Consider the following 24790-nt stretch of genomic DNA (forward strand, 5'->3'; position numbering starts at 1 on the left):
TTTGGGATTGAGACACATGCGTTGGCTTTCCGGATATCAAGTCCAGTCGCCGGCCGGATTGCAGTTTCTGGGGGCCGATGTTGAACATTGTACGTGATTTATCGATGAATCATTACCGGTAATGAGAATGATAAATGGTAATCCAACCTACAAATCCATCTCGTACGGGACTTTTCCACAGGATTTCGGGCGTTATTATTCTTTGGATCGATGGGTTAAACCAGAAACCTATGATAACATGTTCATACATTTTCGTGACTTAAATTAAACCCACGAATAAGGCCAGATTCCCCCTTTCAAAATATTAACCGTGCGGCGCCAGATTAAATCACGCTTCAGACGGACAGATTAGTCTAGTAAGTGTACGAATGTGGGATAGATGGAAAAGCCGGTTCTCGTTGAAAATGTCACTTGTTTCACCAGCACCACCGATGAAATCGTTTAATAATTTGTTTAGAATTTTGGCTACCACAGGCTGATATTAAAGTGCCCATGTAGTTGAAGATGTTCATAATTCCAGACCCATATTTTGTTTTGAATCGACCTTAATATTTTGTCGGTGCTCGACGACACCGCACCGACCACCGATCCGCGGCGTGGGGTAAATATTGGGATTCGAATCTATTCGAATCGTTCGAATACGCGGCACTTTCCCGCGCTTTAAAAGCCCGCGAAAAGCTGGATGTATCAATCCGCGTGCGATTCGCTGTGAAGTTCGCCGGAAGTCAAAACTTTTCCCGGTAGTCATGTGACACGTTGCGACACGCCCACAATATTTACATGACACATTTAAAATGGCGGACATGGAGACGGTAACTTTAAACGAAGAGGAACTCGAAGAAATAACAACCGCTTTTGATTCGGTAAGTCGCGCCGATGAATGTTCGATAACTAGCAAACTGGAAAATCTGCGATGTAGCTTGTATTTAAAATGCAGAGCTGGTCGTTGTCATAAAGCGGATAGGTTTGAATTTGCAGTTTCAACCGGTTAGGTCTTAGTCTGTTTATGGTCCGTTCAGTTCATGTTCAGTTCATGTCTACGAATAGTGGGGCCAGCAATAAACCAGCAATAAACCAGTGCATAAAAAGGTTTTTACGGCCTACTGTCTGTCACACGATGTATTCTATGTTATCGGCTGTGCTAGTTCTGTCACACGTACTGTACACTGACATTGATGACAGCTTGTGTGTCAGAAAAGTGGTCATGTCAATGAAAACATACACAACACAGATCCCATTTGCTCTGACAATGTTTTGGTCCACATGAATTGCACAATTTATGCCATGAAAAATCTGAAAACAAGCTCGAAACATGAGAATGTTAGTAATAAATTATTTACGATGAGAATGTAGGTAGCAAACAGGCCTTAATTTTGAGCCCAATTTGACGGGGCCCACAGTTGTTAGGCTTAAATACCTGGACCTGACCACGCTCAACTGTGTCAAAAATAGGCTAGATAGAATGATCATATTAATTGAGAAAATCGATGCCATTAGTAAAATATCTTATTAGTTTAGGCCTTTACTTTGATTCTTCAGTGTACAAAAGAAAAAAGTTATGAGGGCGCAAGGAAAAAATGAAAAACGGAAAAAAAATTTAATGATGAATCAATCATTGATTCACACTGATTAGGGCAATAAAGATAAAGGATATCTAATAATTCAGTCAGGGAATTATGATCGGGTTGGAAAAATCAAAGAAATATCCAGGAATTCAGAATTCCAACATTACATTAGGCTGAAGCCTAATAGCCTTTAATTTTTCAATTCTTTATCTTAATCACCTAGCGCTGGGTTGAATCCTTTTAAAATGGCCATTGATCGAACAATTATCCTCAATTAAACTGTCAATTGTTACGGTTCGTGTGATTTCACTGTCACTGACAATTTGTCTGCGTACAATAGTCCTAGTTAATATAACTAGTTTAGGCGAAAAGTTCGTCATGTAAAGGCCTAGGCACTTTTTTCATATTTGAATGAAATGCATAATTCTGCCGCCGTGTATCAGATCAAAAGGGATCATTCATTTATTACGTACGCATAGAATTTGAATTTTTCGACCCCCCCTCCCCCTCTGTACGCAAAATCGGCCATTTTTTCATATACATTAAGCATTACAGTATGCAATTGCACTGACCCCTCCCGCCTTCCTTGATGCGTACGTAATAAATGAATGACCCCTAAGTTAGAAACTTTATGTTAGTTGTGTAGAATAATGACTACTATTGTCGAGTCCGGATATTATTCATGGTACATCCATCCATAATTGTGTGTGAAATGTGATGATCAATCCAGATTTCTCATTCTCAATCGGTTGAATTTAATTGGTCCTAAGTGACTTCAATTCAAGTAATTTGGTTGTACTTAAAGCCTGTATATTTTAGGGTGAACTTATGAAAAAAAGCATTTTGTTGACAAAAATGCATAAAATGTCTACGAACCATTTCTAGTACAAATCATCTATTGTTTTATTTGAATGTTTTTGCTCAATTTCTTGTCCCTGCTGTCCCTCTCGTGCAAATAACTGTCTTAAATCAAGTTTGCCTAGATAGGATTTTGAGCCAGTGTTTCTCTCAGAGCATTGCTTTCATTCAATATCCCTGTTGTATAATTGTTATCTCGACGTCTTCGTTCCAGTCAGGATTTTAATCAACTAGAGAAAACCTATCATACATATAACTTTTGCTGAGAGAGCTTTTGAATTTGCTGCTCCTGAACTTTGGAATGTTCTGCCTAGTCATAGGCCTATTAGATCTAGTGCTACAGTCGAAACTTTCAAATCAAACATGGAAACATATCTTTTTAAACGAACCTATTTGTCTTATTTTTGTTTTAACGAATCGACAATTTTAGTAATCTCAATGCTTTGCATATCACCGGGGATTGTACTTTTAATTTTTTGATTTTTCTTATCTTATGCAAAGTGCAAAGATTACTGATGTAGATAATGCGCTATATCAAGAAAATGATAATTATTATTGTTATATTATCATTATTCAAACTCAACTTTTCTCTTCTATCCTTATCCTCTCTCTGATATTGCTAGTTGATTATTTTAAGTATCATTCACCTGTCGGGAATGTATATTGTATTTATAGGTCTATATATGCGCTAAGAAGCGAGTACTTCAATGAGTGGTCTGGCGTGTACTAGTTGTCATGGCTACGGCATCTTGCTTTCGCCCAATTCAATTACATTTCATCATTCCCTTGAAAAAGGAAGTCGGGCGGTAATGAAAAAAAATACAGATTAACAAATTAGAACACGCCAACCAATCAGGTCCTTACGGCGTGTTCCTACATTATACAATGTCAACCGTTGAGGTCGTTTTATAGTGTTACTTACTGCACTGTAAATGAGAAGTGTCACTGATGATTTTAACTGATGATTGGCTCTTAGGCCCAGAACACGTTTTTAGGTTGATTTTGTCATGGTGGTGGGGGGGACTTATTCGCTCTATATGGCTTGCAATTGTTGATGGATTTCCCTGAAAACATGGTGTGATGGTTGAGGCAGTGAGATGTCTCCATCTCTATCAAAAACATCCTCACTCTGCAGGGACTCGAACCTGATGGCATCACTACACTCAGCCACGGCACGAACCCCTGCATCAGTAGACCGGGTGCGCAGGTACATGCGCAGCTTTCCGAACGAAAACTGGCGGCACCAATCAGATTGCTCGTTGTATAATCGTTGAGGCAAATTTCAAGGAAGAACTATAAATGGGAAAACCCGGGCTAAAATAAAACGGGATTTCTGATTGGCTAAAAATCACATCATCTGAACTGCGCATGTATCTGCGCACACGGTCGATTATGGCAGGGTTTCGTGCCGTGGCAATCTCGATGCCGTCAGGTTCGAATCCCTGCCGGGGGAGGATGATCAAAAATAGAGGTTATAGGCCATCAAACATAGACCGAGAGTCTGTTGAGCCAAGGTGCCGTTTTTATGGGTGTTGCAACTATGAATTTGAATGGTCAAAGTTGACACACTGCATTAATGCAAAATTCACAGAGGCCTTAAACAAGCACAAACTCGAGACGGCTCTGCTTTTAGGTCACTGTAATAATAACCTGAAAAGCGCAGCGCAGTCGAGTTCAAATTACCGAAATCATACGAACTAATTATTACACAATAATGAATGCCGACCTAATGACCTCGATTGAGGATATATTAATAAATGTTGCTTACATAGATAATAAGTATTTAGGAATGGAATCATTTGGGACCTTTGATTTTTTATGGAGTTAGGTGATTATTCGATTTCGACGATAAAAACAAGCAAGCTACTGACATAAGATTTGTATTCGAGTAAAAGTGAAAGCACTCGGGGGGGAGGGGGAGGGTGGGGATCTACTGTATTCTCATCAAACAAGTGTAAATGAAGTGATATACAGCACATTTTTGCCGCGAAGTGGATACATGAATTTATCAAAAAGGGTTCTGGAGAAAAGGGGTTCTTCCTACATAAAGTAGGGCATCAGAAATACACGGGTAAATATGCAGCTTAGAGCATGTCATTATTTGCCACAAATCAGGTTACATTCAACGCGTAATCTGATTGGTGCAGCAGATTCTCATTGGACATGTATCTGTGCAGTGGGTCTAGTGTAGCACCGTCGCTGAGTTAACCGATGCCATCCGGGTCAAATCCACGCTGAGGCTGGATGAAATCCCAAGTGAATGATGGACTCTTGACACCTGTTCCGTGGACTCTTGACACCTGTCCCTTGGCATACATGTTATATTTTACACCAGGTTTTCAATAAAGCGTTACTACTGTTATTATCATTATCGCAATTTCTTCGCAGATCGACGTCGATGCGAGTGGCTTCATCGAGATATCAGAATTGAAGGATGCATTCGAGAAACTGCATCTGAGAATCCCGTCGTACGAGATACGAGATTTGATACGCAACCATGATTCAAACTCCGACGGCAAACTCAGCAAAAACGAGTTCATCAAGGTAATAAAGATTGTATTAAAAAAAGAGTAATCGGGGGTCATTGATCTAGTTCTAAAACAGCGTTCATCGACAAGCTGGGATCTTCATTGTTTAGTATATAGCATTGTGGCTTGGCTTTTGAAGCATGACTTTTAAGTACCTCAAAAATATAGAAAACTCTTACGAACCTGTCCAAGGAAGTTTTTAAAGTACCTAATGCTGTTTACCGATATTAACCCTTTCAGTGCGTCTACACCGCAGTGCGGTGTATAAATCAGTGATTGATTTTGCTAGTACATCGCACTGCGGTGTATTGATGTAATTAGTAATTTGTAATTATCTTTATTGAAAAACGCCAGCAAGTGTCAAACATAGTGAAATACTAGTAACTAACGATACACCGCGCTGCGGTGTAGACGCACTATAGTGGTATTCCCATTGTTCAACACACTAGGGTGGAATTTTTTAGAATTTTCAAATTTTCTATAGCACTATAGGGTATTAATTAGTCAGCACTGAAAGGGTTAAGTAAGATGTTCACCCTTAATTTTTGCTGCAAGAATCCAGATGCTTCCTCGACATTATGACATTTTCTCCTTTAAAAAACTATTTCAAAACTCCTTATATTATCCTGAATCTGAAACTGGTTGTTGCCAAGCTCTATCAAATAGATTTCCCACTCGATGGAATTGCCCCCAGACCATATCCAGGAATGACTGATCTGTAGTCGGAACTCGGCAGTTGAAAATGGCAAACGTTTTTTGTTTTCATCTTTAAGTAGGGATTCACCGTAAATTATTTATTTGATTATTATTTCGTTCGATTTGATTTGAACAAACAAAAAGGGGTAAATCCTTACTTGAAGATAATGAAAAAAACGTTTACATACAATTTTCTAAACGGTTTTGTATGCGGGGACACGCTCTGTGACGAGCTGAGTGAACTGTATTATCGACATTAAAATTAGAAAATCGGATACGTTAGGCTTGGAACGTACCGTCGCTCGGTCGAGTGTCACGGCTATTGAAAAATAATTACTCATTCCGTCCTCGTATTGTTGGCTGTTGTGCGTAATATTCCGATATTTTCTGTATTAAAGTATAGCGCGTTGGTTCACGTAACGGCCCGATTTATTATGCGATTTCTAATTTTATGTGACGACCATTGGTCAGTCACTCGGTCTGTCAGTCGGTCGGTCAGTCACTTGGTCGGTGGTTGTTAGTATCATTTGTAGCTAATATTATTGACAAATTGATACATGCTGTTACGCGCCTACATGTGTGTGTGTGTTTATATGTATATATTGTGTGTGCCTTTGTATTTATTGCGGATCTGATAAAAAATTCATTATCCGTTGTGTATAATTACTATTGATTTAGATTTAGAGAGAGAGAGGTATAGAGCGCAATGATATAGCCATGCCTGCGAGCGTCTAGTGTCCTTACCTATAACTAACGATACGATTGCAGCCTGTTTTTTAACCAATTTTTAGGCCTAAGTGAAATGGGAGGAGGGGTCAACTCGTTTAATACCCCCCTGACGAGGGGTTATACTTGTTTTGTGAAACTCGTCCGATTTTGACCCAGTTCCGCAGTCATTGAGTTGAAGTCTTAATTCATATTATTATACGTAACCAGTTACTCAAAATAGTGTAATTTCTAAGAAAAAACCTTTAGGGAAAGATTATTATCATTGCCGGGTATTTTGTGATGTAATAAATGATCAGCATGCTCGAGTTGGCCCGACCAAAACTGTCGAATTAGGCCCGTGAATAATTTTTTCATGGGTTGAACTAATTCAACTTGTTTTGAAAGTGACTAAGCCAAATTTACACTGGTCTGATCTCGGTCTACTGTTTAACCTGGGCTAAATTGTTTCATCGATTGTACTTTAAATCAAAGACAAGTTAGATTTGGGGCTTATTCCACCCTCTCCCGGAGTCCAGGGGCATTCATTAGGAAGCTCAATCTAGCTCAAGTTGTTTTATGTTGTTGTATCGTAATTCTTCATCTCTTTTGTGAAATTATAAGTAAAGCAGACAGAAGCAGGGCGAAATTGAATGGCATCATTCTTCCCTAGGGCGATGCTAATAACTAGTAACTGATAATATCATATTTGATGAGTCATTGGTCTACCATGCAACGCATCAGAGTATTTTCACAAACTTTCTATTGCTCAATCTCGTTAAATTTAATCTGATTTTAAATGACCCCTGACGACCAGACCGGCCACCCCACACATAACCAGCTCCTTGTCTAGTAAGATGAGGCACTAAGATCCGATCGTCTACGATTCACTCATGTCACTTCGCACAATCGAATCGCTAATTCGGGCAAAACTAGTTTGTCGGATCTTAGCTACACTCTGGTCACCTGAGATCCGTGATTGTTTTGAACCAAATGCTTAAGTCATGTGATGTGTACATCGCTGTTCATTGGCTATGACCTTATGTACAGTCGTAAGTACACTTAGGTCGGTCGGATCTTATGCCACCGTAGTTACGCTGAATAAATCGATCATTCTTTTGGCCGGCCAAATCATCACGAGCTCCTCGTCTATTCCATGTGTTCTTTCTCGTTACAGACGGCGGTCATGTTGCGCAAGGAGAAGAACTGTAACTTCACTAAGTTACTCAGTCGACAATCGGGTATCGAAACGATCGGAGGTCTTTCTGAGCAGACGGCTGAAGGTGTCACGCACAGTCTCAGTAAGGCTGAGAAACACGCGTTCACTGATTGGATCAACAGGTAAGAACAGATACGGACTCCATACCCTCGGGGTTGGAAGGTTTGAATAAACTACTCGCCAACACGAAAAGTTCTGCAAAAAATGAGTCGTAATAAAGATATAGATCCTCTTACTGCTTGCTCCAATAAAGCATCAAGAGAGGTGAGCTGGTATTTTGTTACGCCATGAACAAAGTTTGTCATTAAAACAGGAAAACCCAGAAACTTGTTTCATCTCGAATACCTTGTCCTCGACTATGTTTCTTGTTTTTCTCGTAAACACATACGACCCAGGGAATCACAGGTACATGGAATTAAACATTTTAGATGTGAAAGACATAGACCATGTTTATACTAAACGCACAAGACACTGGGAAACACTTGGGAACATGTTTCTGTCTTCTGTTTCTATGTTTCTCAGTATCGTGTGTGTTGGGCTTTTTTAGTTCATCAAATTCCCAACTGTTTGCGATAAATTCAGTGCTGTATGAAATCTTAACACAGTAAGGCCGAGTACAGTGTGTTATTCGTGCAATCGAGTTTTCTAATTTCCAGTCTGAATGGCTGCAGGATTTCCCGTGTTTCATATTTGCCTTCACGAATACGCTCGCTATGAATGAATCAATTTGCCGTGACTCGTACAATTATTGCCCTTTCTACTTCTTTTACAGAAAATTTGCCAGCGATCCAGACTGCAAACCATATTTACCCATTAAAAATTTGTTCGAAGACCTAAGTGATGGAATTGTATTATGGTAAGAGCATGTTTTTGTTTGTGTCAGATCTGTAAAACCTTCAGAGTCATAGTGAGTTCCCGAAGTACTTACTTTTCGCAGAAATTACAAAAAGTGCTTACACAGTGCTTACTTTTGGTATCCTGGGCTGGATTTCATGCAAGCAAAATAGTCTCTGGGAACATTTTGAAATTCGTCAGTTGTAGCCATGGTTTCTCATTGTTACTATGGTGGTTGTTAACCAGATTTAGGAGTTATCCCTAGGGATAACTTTGATACCAGTCTATGAAACCGGGCCCTGGATTATTATTTGGACGATTTATTTTGTGGATTAGGACATGGGCCGACGTATATCGTATTTTGACGAACCGTTTCGCGCATTTTCAGTAAAATGATCAACTGTTCTTGCCCGGACACGATAGACGAACGTGTGATGAATAAAGATAAACTGACTCTGTTCACGAAACACGAGAATCAAACTCTAGTATTACAATCGGCGCAGGGTATCGGCTGCAATATCGTCAACATCGGTCCGCAAGATCTCATCGACGGTCGGCAACATCTCGTGCTCGGGTTGGTTTGGCAAATCATCAGGGTACGTAAACGAGTTCTGAATTTGTTATCCGGTAATTATTCTATATTCTGGAATGTAGTCAGAAAAAAATGTAACTGACATTTAATTTTTAGAAGTACATAATCTGACCGGTCCAGAATGCCTTAGATACAAGGAAAACGAGTTATTTTTCAAAAATTTCTTGCTTGCTACTTCGTTTGCAGATCATTGTTCAGTGATTTCTAGGAATGTAGTCAAATTCACCCACTGGATCCGCCCCTGCTCGCGGTGTTTTATTTAATTAGCAGAATCAAGGTTTCTTTCACGATGAAGAGGAGGGAGACTGGCTTTTCTGCGAACACCCTTATTTTCGTAAAGGCTAAGGCAGATGTAGGTGTGCCACTCTGTCAGTAGCGAGAGCGGTATACACATCTGTTGCGTCTGGGAGACGTGATCATCTCTGGCCAGCGCTTAGAATCATGTCGCAACAAGTGGCGAGGCCGACCTACGTCTGCTTTTGGAGTATTTGTGGCGAGAAAGATGAAACAATTTCTTCTGCTTTTTCGTAAATAGTTTGGTTTGTTGAACGACATCAATCTACACGATCACGCCGAACTTGCCGCGCTGCTACTCGACGGTGAAACGCTCGCCGACCTGCAAGCGTTGTCTCCCGAGGAATTACTGATGCGTTGGGTGAATTATCATCTCGAGAAATCGGGCGAACCGCGACGAATAAGAAATTTCAATACGGATATCATGGTACGTTGTTGCGTTGGTCGGCATTCCTCGTTCGTTGGAACCTCGTTAAAGCTAACTTCAGTTCTTTATAACCCGATCTTTATTATGTCCAGTCTGGAATTCCTATAATTGTCCTATTTGGGACAAAAGTTTGTAACAAATGAATAGCTGTATTCAAGGTTGTGATAATCAGATTCCACTGAATATCATCGCATGAACTGTTTTAACTATTTTGGCTTCATTTGATTCATTGACTCAGGGTTGGTCCGGAACCCTCTTTAAAATCCCTTTTCTTTACGTTTCAGGATTCGGAGATATATTTACACTTGTTAAGCCGGATCGCTCCCGCCGAGTCAAACGTTGTTACGTCGCAAGCGTTCCAAGTAAGTAACCGTCGCGCGGAAAAATAATATTGGCTTCAATATCATCTCTTTTTAACGTACGATCGAGTTATGATTCTTCTAGTTACTTACCGGTAGTTAAAGAACAATTGAGGATGAACTAATTTCAAGTGAAATATTTGCACAAATCTATGAGAACTTTTCAAACTCATTCAAGCTGATCGTGAATTTTAGAAAAGACACAAAACGGGATGGAAAATAAACAATATCGTTGAATATTGTGATTTAACTATACTGTATTTATATCCGGATTGGATTACACAGTGAAGGCTTAGATTTAAGTTCAGCCTTAGTCTCTCTTAATTCAAGACCCACCAATCTAACTACTTAAGATCGGTCTTCGATTTTAAGAACACTCGGGCCGGTTCCTCAGTTGAGACTTAAGTCCAAAAATGGTCTTAGATTTTAAGACTGGTCTTAAGTTGTTAGATTGGTTATAGAACTAAAATGGTCTTAAATTGGTCTTAAGTCTAAGCCATGACTATCGAACTGGGCCACCTGAAGCCCACTTGTACTGTGAAGGCTTAGATTTAAGATCAGTCTTAGTCCATCTTGGTTCAAGCCTATCTTTACGAGTTAAGGCGAGTCTCATGATTTAAGAACACTTTCGGATGCGAGTCAAGCTAACTGGGCCCTGGTTTCTGGATCTATAGATCCAGGTTTATCTTGGGATCTAATGGATAATTGATGAAAACACGCAAAATGTCCCTTCAAGCAACACAGTATCATTTACATTCTACAATTCAGTTTGATACTGATGGATATAGTGTTCACCCGTACACGGTTAGTTGCGCGACTGTGGAGTGCACTTGAAATATAGACAAATTTATCAGGCCGGCAGTGTCGACGTCGTGCATATTGTAGTACCATCGAGTTTCGTTTTCCTGGCCGAAACATTCGTCGCTGCTTTCTGTTGATATCGGAAATATACGCGTTGTTTAAAAACGTCGCTTGAAAAACAATAGATGCAGCGTTATACACACACACGCGCGTGCACGCAGTGTAGTGCGGCTGAATACTGGGTCCGGTTTCACGAAAAAGTTTAAGCCTAAAACGGTTTAGTTTGAATTGTTGTCTTCATTGAAAACATGAAGTAACCATTAGCAATTACACCAAAAATTTGAGTTTAACTTTTTTGTGAAACTGGGCCCTGATCATGATTAGTTTAAACCAAATTTACATAACGCTCCCCTAATACATCAAAGTAGTTATTCATTTGGACCTGTTCTACAATTCTGTATTTCATTTTGAGCCTGGTAGAGAGATATTTTACTCACAAATGATTAGTTTATTGAACTGGGTCAAAATTATCGAAAATGTCTTCATTCAAAATTTCAAATACTTAATTCATCGAACACCGGCCTGTAATTGAAAGATTGCTTTTCAATCCCGTACACGTCCTCAAAATAACACGAACCAAATTCTGGATCATTTGCGAGTTGCGATTTCATTCTTGATTCGAATTATCGAGGAAAATCGAACTAGTAAAAATCTAGTCCGAACTTCACTGACTATGTGCTTACTGCATCCAGGGTTCGACGAATTTAAGAGAATATTTTTTTCAACGATTCGCATCACTTTTTCGAGTCGATACTAATTTTATGCATGAATTCATTATTTACTTTTCTTTCCGTTCCAGGAGATAATGGAGGTAAAGTTGTGTTTTATGCGTGTAGCGTTAGAATTTACGTATTAATTCTTTAACCTAGTTTTTTCTGCTTTCACCTGACGAGATGGTTTCTTTCTTACCCGTCCTTATTGTAACATAGATTAACGAAATCGGAACGTTTAGATATTTGAGGCATACGGTTCCATCGCAGATCTTCAACAAGTGATGACTATTCATATATAAGATTATATCATATATTCAAGACCATATATATGCAAAGCTTAATTGGATATTAAAGATATTAATTTGCTGCTGATTCGGAAGATTTTTAAGCTATATTACTTAATTACGCAGTTTGAATTTTATACTGTCTAATCCACAGTTACTGGACAAATAGCTTAAAAGCTTTATCTGAGCAGTAACCTAACAGTTCAATCGGGTATTGGTCTCATAGATAAGCCGTTTGTTGAATTCTGAATTCAAAACTTTATTTCTTTTTTGTAACAAGGCTGGACATTTGGCATTATGCGACATAAAGACCGATACTTGTAGATATGAATGCCGTTGATAACTGCAAACCAAAACTGTGGCACTTGCGTCCAAGGAGGTGCACAAATTGAAGGGATCATTATTTCATCTCTTTGTAGTTGTAACCTAAAAACTCAGTACCGATCACGCGGCATTTGATATCCTCCATCTGCAGTTTCTGAAAGAATTTAAAAATGCGTGTCATATGAGATGAGTAATGCGCAGATGATTTTGCCGTAGACTTTGAGTAAAGTATACAGGACAAAAATGCTCGAGGCTTTTACAGTGAATTAATCTGCAACACGGATATAGACCTTCGTATTGTTGTGTGAATTCAATTTCTAAAAACCTCCGTGAAAATGCTTTGTGCTTGAAACTCCAGAAATTTGAGCAAAGTGCCCAGGACTCTTTAAAACTCCTTCAATTTTGAAAAATAGGCAATAAGATATTTTTGAAGTTGTACAGTAGACCGCTTCTAAATCGGTCAGTTGGGATCTGGATTTGTGTTTACTAAATTTGGCGGTTACCGAATAAGAAATCGAGGTTAGGTAGTCTTAGAGATAAAAATTTCCTTACAAAACCACCAAATTAACGGTGTACCGAGATAAACTGTACCGATTTAGGAGGAGTCTACTGTAATTGGTATATGAAAGTGATGCAGACACTTCCTCGAAAAATTTGGAATTTTTTCCTTGAAAATTTATATCCAGGAATGACTGATGTGAAGTGACCCTGCATTATAAGCATGGCATCATGAAAAATCATGTAAACGAATTGTGGAGTGATTGGGCGATGCTATTTTATATTTTGTAGTGTTTAATTGCTCTTGAGGCAGTCGTTATAAAGCGACAAGATGACGTCTCGCGATAAACCGTGTAATTTTATAGTCATCAATATCACATTTAAGAATGCCAGTAAAATATGCGCGAAGCGAGTGTTCGCGTCTCAAGATGTATGTACTTAATATCGTATAGTATTATGACAGGTTCTATTGTTAACACCTGCCGTGTTATGAAAGGAAATGGAATTCACGTTTGTCGGACCTGAATCGACTTAACTATTTAATAGCGCGCTTCGTAACTGCTGGTTTTTCGTTTTCGAGTCGGAAAAATTTCTAGCCTACTTCCAGAGTCGGAAAATTCCTCGTCAAATTTTTCAGATATCACGATTGGTAGAACACTATATCTGTGTTGACGCGATGAGGAGAGAATCCCACAATTATAATAAAAAGTCCGAAAATGAATCTTCGAGATAGTAGTTTATCTCAACGTTTCGACTATATCCTAACAGTCATCTTCAGGTATAATGAATTATTCCTGACTATTCCATTATTCCTGAAGATGACTATTAGAATATTGTCGAAACGTTGAAATAACTTACTAATCTCGAAGTTTCATTTTTGGACTTTTTATTATCATTGTGGGATTCTCTCCTTTTCAGATATCATCTCGTACTGAAAAATTTGAATTATTTACATTTGCGCTATCTTCGTAGTTAGTTTAGGTTTTCTTTGACCTATTCATAGATTGTCTAAATAATGTATAATTCATAGAATTCAAAGTAGTCAATATTAGTAGAACTGTGATTAATGTTTTTTTGCCCGAATGAATTCAAGGTCTTTGATACTCCTTTTACCTGTACTACCCACATACTGACATTGTACGAGTATATTTTCATTGACTATGAATTTAGTCTGCGCTCATTCTTTCATATGGTGTGCAGTATAACCCGGAAGCTATCGACCAGTATTGTATACCTGTTCATTTGAATGTCGATTGAAGTTCATTATTTTCGACTTGTTTTGCATATACTAGTAGATCGACATGTTATCTCTGACCAGGAAATTGCTCTACTCACTATATCCGGGTTGAACTAAAATTCCCAACTTTTTTTTACCCATTATATCTAGTATCCGCACCCCTTATTAGCTTTCGAAAAATGTCTGCTGTTTACTGGTATGGCTACCTTTTGGTGGTGTGGTAGAAATAGATATTTTTGGGTCGATTGGGGATCCAAATTTTTTTTACCCTTCCCTTAAGAACATATAAATCAAACGAAATTTACCAGCCAAATAAATAACAGGGAAATTCCCTATTTTAAGATGAAAAAAAGAACATAGCTATTTAACTAAAGAAAGATCCATGTTTGTGGAGGCAGGACCTATTAGTCCTTGAAGATGTTGATTAAGAATGATTCAAAAATTGATTTGTAATAGTTTTTTCTTAGTTAATAAAGATGTATACATGGTTTTGCAGGAACAAGATCATCTGAAGAGGGCTGATCTCATGTTGAGGGAAGCGGACAAAATCCAGTGTCGCATGTTCGTCTCGCCACAAGACGTCGTCAGCGGCAACCAGAAACTGAATTTAGCTTTCGTCGCGAATCTATTCAACAACTACCCGGCGTTGGATGTCGGCGATCGGGCGTCCGACGTGGAAGTCGCCGGAGAGACTCGCGAGGAAAAAAGTACGTATTTTATTCGCCCTCGCCCGTCGTATTTAGGATTCTTTTCAATTTGATTGAAAACAGCCTCAGGTTTTATGACGGACTGGAAAATGAGGCGTACGTGTCTGCGGTAGTCAACATTCTGGGTAGATTTTTTACAGCTTCAGTTGACTCCGCTTGCCTGAGATGCAACGCGACACCAATGAACTCCACAGAGCTGTTAACTGTCCGTGATTATCAAGTATACTCCCTGAAAAATGCATCGCTGTCCCTGATGGTGGTTTTTTCATGCTATTGAAAATCTATTGGTTCCCTATTGTCGCTCTAAAAATTATTCTATTTCTTCAATTTCCCTAATTGTGTCCCTGAAAATTTATCTTTTTGACCCTGATTTCGAAATTTTGGGGCAGTCGGAACAACAATCTGTCATCATTTTTATAAACTTTTTATAAATCCCCTTACCCTTGATTCGTTGTTGGCAAAAGCTGAAAGGTTTCGACGTTTGTGCGAACGCGTTGTTTTACCAAAACATTTTCAAATCTAAATTGAATGAATATTGCTATTTCAAGAGGAAATTGAAGTGATCGTAAAGGAAAGTCGCGAAGAGCGTGGTAGGTACAGTCACACGGTAGTAGTATATATGATATTCTGTGCGTCCATTCTCGGCTCCGGTTCTCCTTCTCAACGAGTAGTCACTCTCGAGGTTCTCTCTCCGAAGAGCTCTCGTTTTCGAGCTCTTGCTGGCAAAACTTTCGAGCTCGACGAAAAATTCTTCCTCGCACTTTCTCGGGCTATAGACCCTTCTAACTGTAGGCTGGCTTCGTTTAAAGCCTAGCGCACGCGGACAAAAAAATTATGAAACAAGAAACAGTTTGTGTTAAAAACGTTTTTACTTTTCTATATCTGTGATACATTTATGTTTTTGTTTCTTGTTTCGTGTGCGTAGGTTTTACTGAAGACATTGCCTTCAGTTAGTGGAGAAGGGTCGTATAGTCCGAATGCCATAAATACTCCTCGGTAATGGGTACAACCCGGTATTCCCGGTCAGTAATTGGAAAACCTCGAACAATCGCATCAGACAAGATTTAGATCGGGCCCTATTGGTAAATTTTACTTAACCAAAAGGTAGCCTTCCCTCCCTTTATATAAAACACAGTCGAGATTCCTTCACACTAGAACTTGTTGCACAGCGGTGAATGAACTCTCATTGTCCCTGAATGAACTCCCTACAATTCCTTGATTCCTTTTAAAAAAACTTATCTATAGGGACCCTGGTTCTCGGCAGTTTTGAAATCCAAAATGTCACGGACCTAACAATATGAGTAAAATTTTCTTGCTCTCTGGAACCTGGTGGTATACTGGTGATACTGGTGTATACTGGTTGTATACTGATTAATTCGTCCCATGGATCAACGCATGAGGGGCATATTGACCTGAATTACAAACTGTCTACGGCAATGTTATGTTATGTCCTTCAATGTTATGAATTTTTCAAATCATTAAATCGTCGATATTTGACGCTCTTGTTAATTTCATACTGTTATTTGTCAGTACATATGCGTCAGTTGTACGTGTCCCCTCGAGGCGCGTAACACTGCGAATCAGTTCACTGAGGCAAATTTCTGTTCAGAGAAGTTATCGCGTTTATTGCACGTACAGAAAATGCGTGTTCTATTATAACTATCGCAGGGTGACCTCTCTCTGACCCGGATAAACTCGGGGAATCTGAAAAAAAATCGGGGAAAAACTTGGGGGAATTTCACAGTTTTGATTTGACCAAAAACCTGGAAAACACAGGGAATTTTGATGATGCTATTGACCTCGTGCTTCTTTATCAATACGTGATTCATAAAAAATGAATAAATTGAATATATCTGCAGAGAAATAACTGCTGTCAACACAATTTGCCTCCATGTTAGGAAACTACTGTACTACGTGCCTGAAGTTGTCCGGTGCTACTGCATTCTGAGGGAGTGTTCAAAAAGTACCCCGAAATTTCCTGATTTTTTACCCACCCCGTACCACCTTTGTATCAGAATTACTGACCCCCCTCTTAGGTAGGTTACGATTATGATTACGATTGCAATTATGATTAGAATTGCTAGATAGTGTTCCTAATTATTACACTTGCTTGATTGAAAAAAAATTTCTTGCAAAAACCATCTCGATTATACACAATATTAGCACAAATATTGGCGATTGAGTATATCAACTTAAAGACTGTTATACTCTGCATGTATAAAGTATGTAAGTTTGTTCTACTATCCTCTCCTGTATCCTGTTTAGTTATGAAAATTAAAACCCTCCCTCCCGAACAAGTGTGAACTTATTGAACGCTCCCATAGTATTTACTATGCATCAAAACAATAAACTGTCACGATATTATTATCATTATTCTTACTTATATTATGCTTTTATTAATGCAGTATTGAGCGAAGCTGGATTTCTAGTGCTTTATTTCAGGTTGTGGTGATTTGGGTTTTATCTGGGTTGATGTTTTCGGTGCGATCCCTCTTGTTGGTGTAACCGACAATTTTTGTGATTCTTATCGAGCGAGGCAATTTTTCAGCGATATTTTCTGGATTTTTTTTTAAGCCTACCGAAACTGGATAAACAGCACGAGCGGGGGCTTTATTTATCATCTGTACAGCGACCTGTGCGATGGACTCGTCATCTTGAAGATGTTCGACAAGATTGAGCCGAGCTGCGTCAATTGGTCGAAAGTTAACCTGCCGCCGTACCGCCAACTGTCGGCCAACTTCAAAAAGCTAGGTGAGTACTGTGGCCACTTGCCTGGAAATTAAGAAGTCATGGAAATTTCTTTTCTTTAACCCTTTCAGTGCTGACTAATTAATACCCTATAGTGCTGGAGAAAATTTGAAAATTCTAAAAAATTCCACCCTAGTGTGTTGAACAATGGGAATTCCACTATAGTGCGTCTACACCGCAGTGCGGTCTATCGTTAGTTACTAGTATTTCACTATGTTTGACACTTGCTGCCATTTTTCAATGGAGATAATTACAAATTACTAATTACATCAATACACCACAGTGCGGTGTACTAGCAAAATCCATCACTGATTTATACACCGCACTGCGGTGTAGATGCACTGAAAGGGTTAAAAAAGTCGGGGAATTTCATGTGATACAAGATTTGATGAGTTGGGCCACCTATATTACAACCATTAGCCCCCTGAAATTCATCCAGGCTTAGTTGGATAAGTGAGCGCTCGGATCTGTCATGTTCATACTCCAAATTCCCGAAGATTTCAAAAATAGGAAAATGTTGATTTCCATATGGAACTATGTCTAGTTTATTCTTAACTAATCCGTTCAAATCCCACTGTAGCCATTTACGTGTAGCAGATGAAAAAAGAGTCTGGTGGATTCGGGTGGCTTGAGGAGTAATAGGCAGCGCGGATATGGGTGGCTTGAGGGCCATTGCCCAAGTCAACACCATATTAATGTAGAAACTTTGTTATCGCATGTATTATCATCTGTATTGCCTTTGGAGTATGCGTTAAAAAACAATATGGGTAAATCGTATAGGTATAGATATATATGTTATCATTGCAGAAAACTGTCGATACTGCATCGAACTCGGTAAAGGTATGGACTTCTCGCTGGTTGGAATCGACGGAGGGGATATCGCTACCATGAACAGTACGTTGACGTTAGCGCTCCTCTGGCAAATGATGAGAGCGTATACTCTCAATATCCTGATGAAAGTGAAACAAGATGGCGCCCCGGTACAGGAAAAAGAGATCATCGCCTGGGCGAATGAAAAGGTAAGTTATTCTTTCACAAGTGTGTCGGAAGCAATAATCAAATCAACAACTTAGAGCGACATACTTATATATTTTGAGTCTACGCTAAGGCTGATACCTATATAGGAAATGAAAATGCAATAAATGTTTTGAACAGTTCAGATGCTAGATGATGTAACAACCTGTTATCGCAACCAAAAAGAAGTAATGACTTATAATAGCTTATAAGACTAATTACTATTAACATCAATATACCGGGATGCTGTGTTCTAGCACTGCACTGCGCTGCGGTGTAGAAAGGTTAAATCATAGGAAATGAATCAATTTTAACTGAAGAGTCAAATTTAACCATCAAGTGAAATCTCGGGACGTCTTGATGTCATTTGAAACTGCTTAGTTAGCACGTTACATATCCGATTGTAAGCTGAACTTTAATCAAATATCCGATTGTAAGCTGAACTTTAATCAAATGCGAATCATGGAAATATCGCGGTACTGGAATAAGGATTTTATCGCCTGTCATATATGATGTTCATTTTATAGTTAATCCAAGGTGGATTCAAGCACCAGATAAACAATTTCAAAGATCCAGCCCTGAAAACAGGTGTTATCCTCGTCGAGCTGGTCGCAGCCATCAAGAAGAATATAGTCAACTTTGATCTGCTCTCTGATGGAAACAGCGATGAGGTAAGTAGTTGATAGAGTTGATTTAGTCTTTACCTATGCCTAAACTTGATATAGTTTAAACTGAAAGTTGGAATGTTTTTCAAATGTTTTCCGTTTCAGGACTATATGGCGAACGCAAAATACGCGATCGGCGTCGCAAGGAAAGCCGGCGCCGCCGTGTACGCTCTGCCCGAAGATATCGTCGAAGTCAACCCGAAAATGTTGCTGACGATGTTCGCTTTCCTGATGTTGTTAGACATTAATATATCGACGGGCTCGAATGAGACACGAGCGATCTAAAACACGTATCATCACGAGGAGGGCGCGAAACCCATAAAACATCACAGAACATCATAGAACATCATCGTTATTAGGGTTAATCAAGAACTATCATCGCTTATTGGCTGTAAAAAAGCGTACCACGCGTTTTTGTCAATCGGTGTTCGTACGGTCTCCAAAACAAAACGTTCAAAATAGTAATTGAAAAATGGGATTTAGAGATTCGGGTTTGTAAAACCTGTAGAGAAATGAGTGTAAAGATCGAGTATGAGTTGGAGTCTATATACTACAAGAAAGCTTCATACTGATTGACGAATTCATTCAATGAGACCAGTGGTGTTGAAGTAATGATGACTGGTTAAGAAGACTGATGTTAATCTCAGTATTCAGAGTTTGAGTTAAAGTTAAGGTTAAGGGGTAATTCGTAGATCGTGGGAATAATAGGGTCTGGATTTTGTTTTTTACTGAAAATAGATCTCGAGTAGGAGCTGTACGAATTCTGGTTAGATAAAACCGAAAGGATAGAAGAACTTGATCGCGAAATAGAAAACAAACGAATGAATGGCCGTATTATTTGTTCGTCATAGAGAAATGTTCGTTAATATACCGAAAGAGAAAAACAAGAAACTGAAGTATTTTACGCAACGCGATAGAAGAATATATGCAACAAAAACGTTTTTATTGTTGAAAGAAAATTGAAAATTTTTGTACATATATATAGATATATATATCATATGTAACTGAGTATGAAAGGCTACGTATGATTTTGAAAACATTTCGAAATTTTATTACCGTAATGCGGCGTATTTTACGAAGCGGGGATATTCAATACGGGGAAGGGAAGAATGCGTCCATTGCTTGTATATAGTGTGATGATTCTGAAGAAAATCTACTTCGATCGAAGTATCGACTATAAAGTGTGCCAACAATTGTCTTCTGCCGCGATCACGCCAAACGAGGCCCCGAACGTTCACACTGGTGCCAAGTGGCCCAACCAAAGATGTTTGAGACCAGGACATTCATGCCAAGTTTTAGCACGGGTCAAATTATTGCGTGTGAATGCTCATCGGTTCTGGCAGTGACTCGCCTCACTTGCCACAGCATCATTTTCATAGTATTTCAGTAATGAGTGAGTGATTGATGTGACTCTGAGCGCGGCTCAAATCTGACTTGGGTCTGGTCGGGCTAGTTCGACCCAGGCCAAATTGTCTCCACGTGATCGCGGCTTTAATTCCATTTTACTAGGGAACAATTCACTCTCTGATGATTTACCGAATATTTTTAGATTTCGAAATTTTTTCGCAGTTTATAATTCCATAAAGAAAATATTTAACAAGTATTAATACAGTTACTTATCGTCGTAATAGTTTCCATTCCTATTCAGATCTTGTAAAGAAAAAACATTCCTCTTTGTTTTTTTTTTCGACGTTTAATGCTAATACTTGTTAATTTTCTAGACATTCTGTATTGTTATTTGCCAATTGTTCGAACGGGCAACTTGCCATCCATCTGATGGAAGGTATGATAGTGTTATGGGAATTAACTTTTGGTTTTTCCGTAGAATTTCAAGTTGGTTAGTTGAGTTGTTCAGAAGTATACTGCTGCCGCGAAAAAGAGAATTTCACAAGTGCAATCCTCGATTTCCACAGCACTTTTCACCATTCGGTCCATTCCGTCAATCTTTTGTCTTCATGATAATTATTACTGCTTCAGTCAACATAAATATTCCTTCTAGCTTCCATTTATTTAAAAAAATTAAAGTTTTCATTTTTGTTTTTTGAAGAAATTATTATACATAACCGTTTCTCATCTTGCCAATGACATTTCGTTTGGAAAATTGCTTGCCATTTTTTTTGCATTTATTTTTATCGATTCGATTTTTTTTTCAGTTCATGACATCGATATCGATACAAGCTGCTTGTATAAAAAATCCCTGTTTTCCCTGTAACAACTTTCCATTCTTTTATGCTTATCGATAATGTTTAGAAAGTTGATTTGGTTTGACATGTGTAATCTCCATCTTACAATGAGGCGCCGACAGACCTGTTAGCTGTTACCGCAGTTCGAGCTGCAATACAGGACAGAATAGTTCCACAGTTGAGTTCCTAGGCTCGGTAGTTGTGTTTGTTTGTGATAAAAAAGGCACGTGTTTCTGGTACAAAATGCAAGTAAGAAACATCGCATAATTTCCAATCGCATTTTAACCCATCCTCCTTCGGAAGTGATTCGAACCAGATTGCATCTCTCGACTCGGCCATGGCACGAAACCCTGCCACGCTAGACCCGGTGTGCAGGTTTACCGCACAAAAACATCTACCAGCAATCAGATTGCGTCTTGTATAATCGATTGGGCAAATTTCACGGAAAAAACAAAATAATAATAATAATAATAATAATAATATGTGTCTTATAAAGCGCTAAATCCAGCCAGGCTGCTCAGAGCGCTTTACATTTTCGGTATTATTACCTAGGCCAATTTTATACTCTAACATGTATCAGTCATCTCTCCCTGGGGAGAAATAACACCGAGCTGCTAACAAGCGCTCTGGAGTCATCTCTCCGGCCAGGTACTCATTTACTCCTGGATGGAGAGAGATGATGAGGATAAGTGTCCTGCCCGAGGACACTACGGCAATGTACGGGGATATAACGGTAAATGGAAAAACCCGAAACTAGAATAAAATAGTATTTGCTGATTGGCGTCATCTGTCATATCAAATGGGGAGTCTCGATGTAATTGGGTTCGAATCAGCGCCGACGGAGGATGATTCCGAATGAACCGGACAAAAAGTTTGTGCATCTAAATTGTTCTAGAATCGTCATTGTAAATGATATGATGCTGTATAGAGAATATTTATATATAAAAAGATTGCGGGGATTTTATTGTAAAAACTCGCCGTTCATTATTTTATCGGTGTCGGGTGTGATTTTAAGATATAGAGCTGCTACTGTTGATCGATGCTCGAATACGTTTCGCAATTAATCGACGATTCGTAATCGCGCGCGGCAACTACGCGAAACATTGTTTTAACGGTGATTTGTTTTGATACGTTATAATTGTGATAATTATTATTTTAAGTTGTACATATTGAAGAACTCTGAAGAGAGGATACAAAGTTTGGTAGAATTAGTGTATTTTAGCTTACGTAGAGTTTATTATTATGATTATTATTATCATTTAATCTTCTGGGTCATCGACTGGTTTGCACTCGGGCGATGGGGTTAACTCAGTTGACTAACTGGTCGATTAAAACTGGCCCCTGTATTTTACCCGAGAGATTCTTTTTTTAAACGCGCTTAGTTGGACGAGGCATGAATTAAGCTGCGGCAAAGTGCGGTACACCTTTGTTGAAATGATCAAAATCATCCAATCCTGACCATTATCTAGGATGCATACGCTATGTTATTACCTCTCTCCTTGTAAGTTGCTTGACTGGTTTTGAACGCTCTGATATAAAGTACTAAACGTATTTTGCTGCAAGTTAAGTTGGTTTTTAGTTGCTTGTACACTTATCAGGAGGGCCGAAAAGTATTTGTGATTGATATATGCTTTATTAAAGTCGGCACGAGATTTCTTGATTATTTGATGAATTGCTATTGAAGCTCCGCATGACCATCAAACCATCTATCTCAATGACTAAGGCCTACAGGTTAAGACGACCTTTGAACAAATTCACAAAGAATCACTAGGGGCGTGTCACTACTTACCGCATCATTACATTTTAATGACACACGAAAATTAGGAGATTTTGTTTACGACGCTTCCATTTCATTGAGTTGATTACTTGTGATATAGAATGATTAAACTGAATGGATTGTCCAGGGTTGTTTTACTGCGTCTACGTGATTTGTACTTTGCCCATACAATTCACATCATTACGAAATAAGTTCTTCCATTTTGGTTTTTGTTCCTCACAGATTACCACTAGCGGTACTTAATGTTCACGGATTCGCTCGCCGGGAATTTCGACCTGATTGCATTGCGACCCTCTGCGCGACAAGTTGAAACTCGGCACCGTAGTAAGATGGGTGCATCGCCGGTATTATTGCCACGCAGGTCTACTACGGGAAGGGTTTGTAATGCCCAGGACCCGGTTCCACTGTTTATGGTTAAGATTTGACGTAGGCAGGTGTTCAGACATTGGAAATGAAATAGTTTTAATACTAGTTTAAATCTTAACCGATGACTGTGGGACTCGGTTTGAATTCTTTCTCGATGTTAAGATATTTCAAATTGAACTACAGGGTTCACAGTAGTAAAGCGGAGGTAATAGTTAGCATTTTTTGTAAGTAAAAGTACCGTAAGCACTTTTTTAAAGCTAAGGTGACATTTATCTTATCATTTATGACGGCAGCCCTCGTCCTTATCAATAGTGTCGTCGAAGCCCTTACAGTAATAATGTTGACATAACACATATTTGTCCAAAACAAAAAAATTTGGGATACCGGTACCGAAAGTCGAAGTCCGAGCTCTATTTATGCACAGTTTGGTGAAAAATTACATCAATTTTTAAGGGCCGTACTAAATATTTTCAAAAGGTAACAGTTTGCTATATGAACCCTGAACTGATGAAATGCCGCTTACTCTTTCAGCTACTCCGTCCAGTTGTCTAAATGGTGCTCATGTTTTTGTGCATTGATAACTGCCAATAGCTTTCTGTCGTCGGTCGTTCCTTCATTCTCGTCTTAGATGCAAAAATTAATATTTAGCATACGTAGAATTCTTCATCTCGCTATCTATATGTTGTAGTGTTAGACCCCGATGGTATTGTCAAGAATATCCCGTATTTTTGGGTTGATTTTTCGATTCTGAGCGATCCTTAAAGGTGTTAATGTTACTAGAGTTGGTGAACAATTTCGTGTCTGTATAAACCTTCGTACTGTTATTGTGTTTTATAAGTGCAGTATAATATTGTGATGACGTTTGAATTGATTTCATGTGAGTTCTATTCATTCCTTACTATATTACTAAACATAAGTTGATGTCGAGTAGGAAGGCACGTACTGTAGAATTTTATCAATTTCTTATGAAACCCCATGTTCTTCGCGGAGAATAGTTATGACAATTTATCTAATCAATTGACAGGCATGAGGCACGTATAAGGGAGCGTTCAAATAGTTGGCAATTTGCCCACTCCCCATATAGTATGAATTATATCGACGTATTTCATATTTTAGTCCCACCCTGCTATTATTATTTGGACACTCCCTCGGTGTGTTATGTGTGTTTAATAGTCTGTTATATCGGCTCACATCTGCTCTGCTGAGCCACATGTTCATTTGTACAACATAATACAAGAGATTTTAAAATGAGAAAACTTTGTCATTCCAAAAAAAAAAAATCATACTTACATTTTCCATTATGAATGAAGAATAAAATGCGCCTTGCTGTATTGCA

The 24790-nt window shown here is 38.8% G+C and overlaps 1 protein-coding gene across 2 annotated transcripts; it reads left to right on the plus strand.

Moving 5' to 3' along the window:
• The first annotated feature begins 794 nt into the window (after positions 1-794).
• On the plus strand, positions 795-24780 carry LOC141913260 (plastin-3-like). Of its 2 annotated transcripts, XM_074804735.1 has the most exons (13): positions 795-863; positions 4812-4967; positions 7530-7693; positions 8344-8427; positions 8794-9001; positions 9533-9718; positions 10003-10080; positions 14491-14701; positions 15250-15291; positions 17276-17452; positions 18257-18468; positions 18991-19134; positions 19234-24780. In XM_074804735.1, exons 1-13 carry the CDS (start codon positions 795-797, stop codon positions 19411-19413), a joined length of 1911 nt encoding a protein of 636 aa, XP_074660836.1. In that variant the 3' UTR covers positions 19414-24780. The 2 variants fall into 2 exon arrangements, with proteins under 2 accessions (XP_074660836.1, XP_074660837.1); XM_074804736.1 differs by lacking the exon at positions 15250-15291.
• The last annotated feature ends 10 nt before the right edge of the window (positions 24781-24790 follow it).

Source organism: Tubulanus polymorphus, chromosome 11 (genome assembly GCF_964204645.1).
Source record: "Tubulanus polymorphus chromosome 11, tnTubPoly1.2, whole genome shotgun sequence".
Classification (NCBI taxonomy): Eukaryota; Metazoa; Nemertea; class Palaeonemertea; order Tubulaniformes; family Tubulanidae; genus Tubulanus; species Tubulanus polymorphus.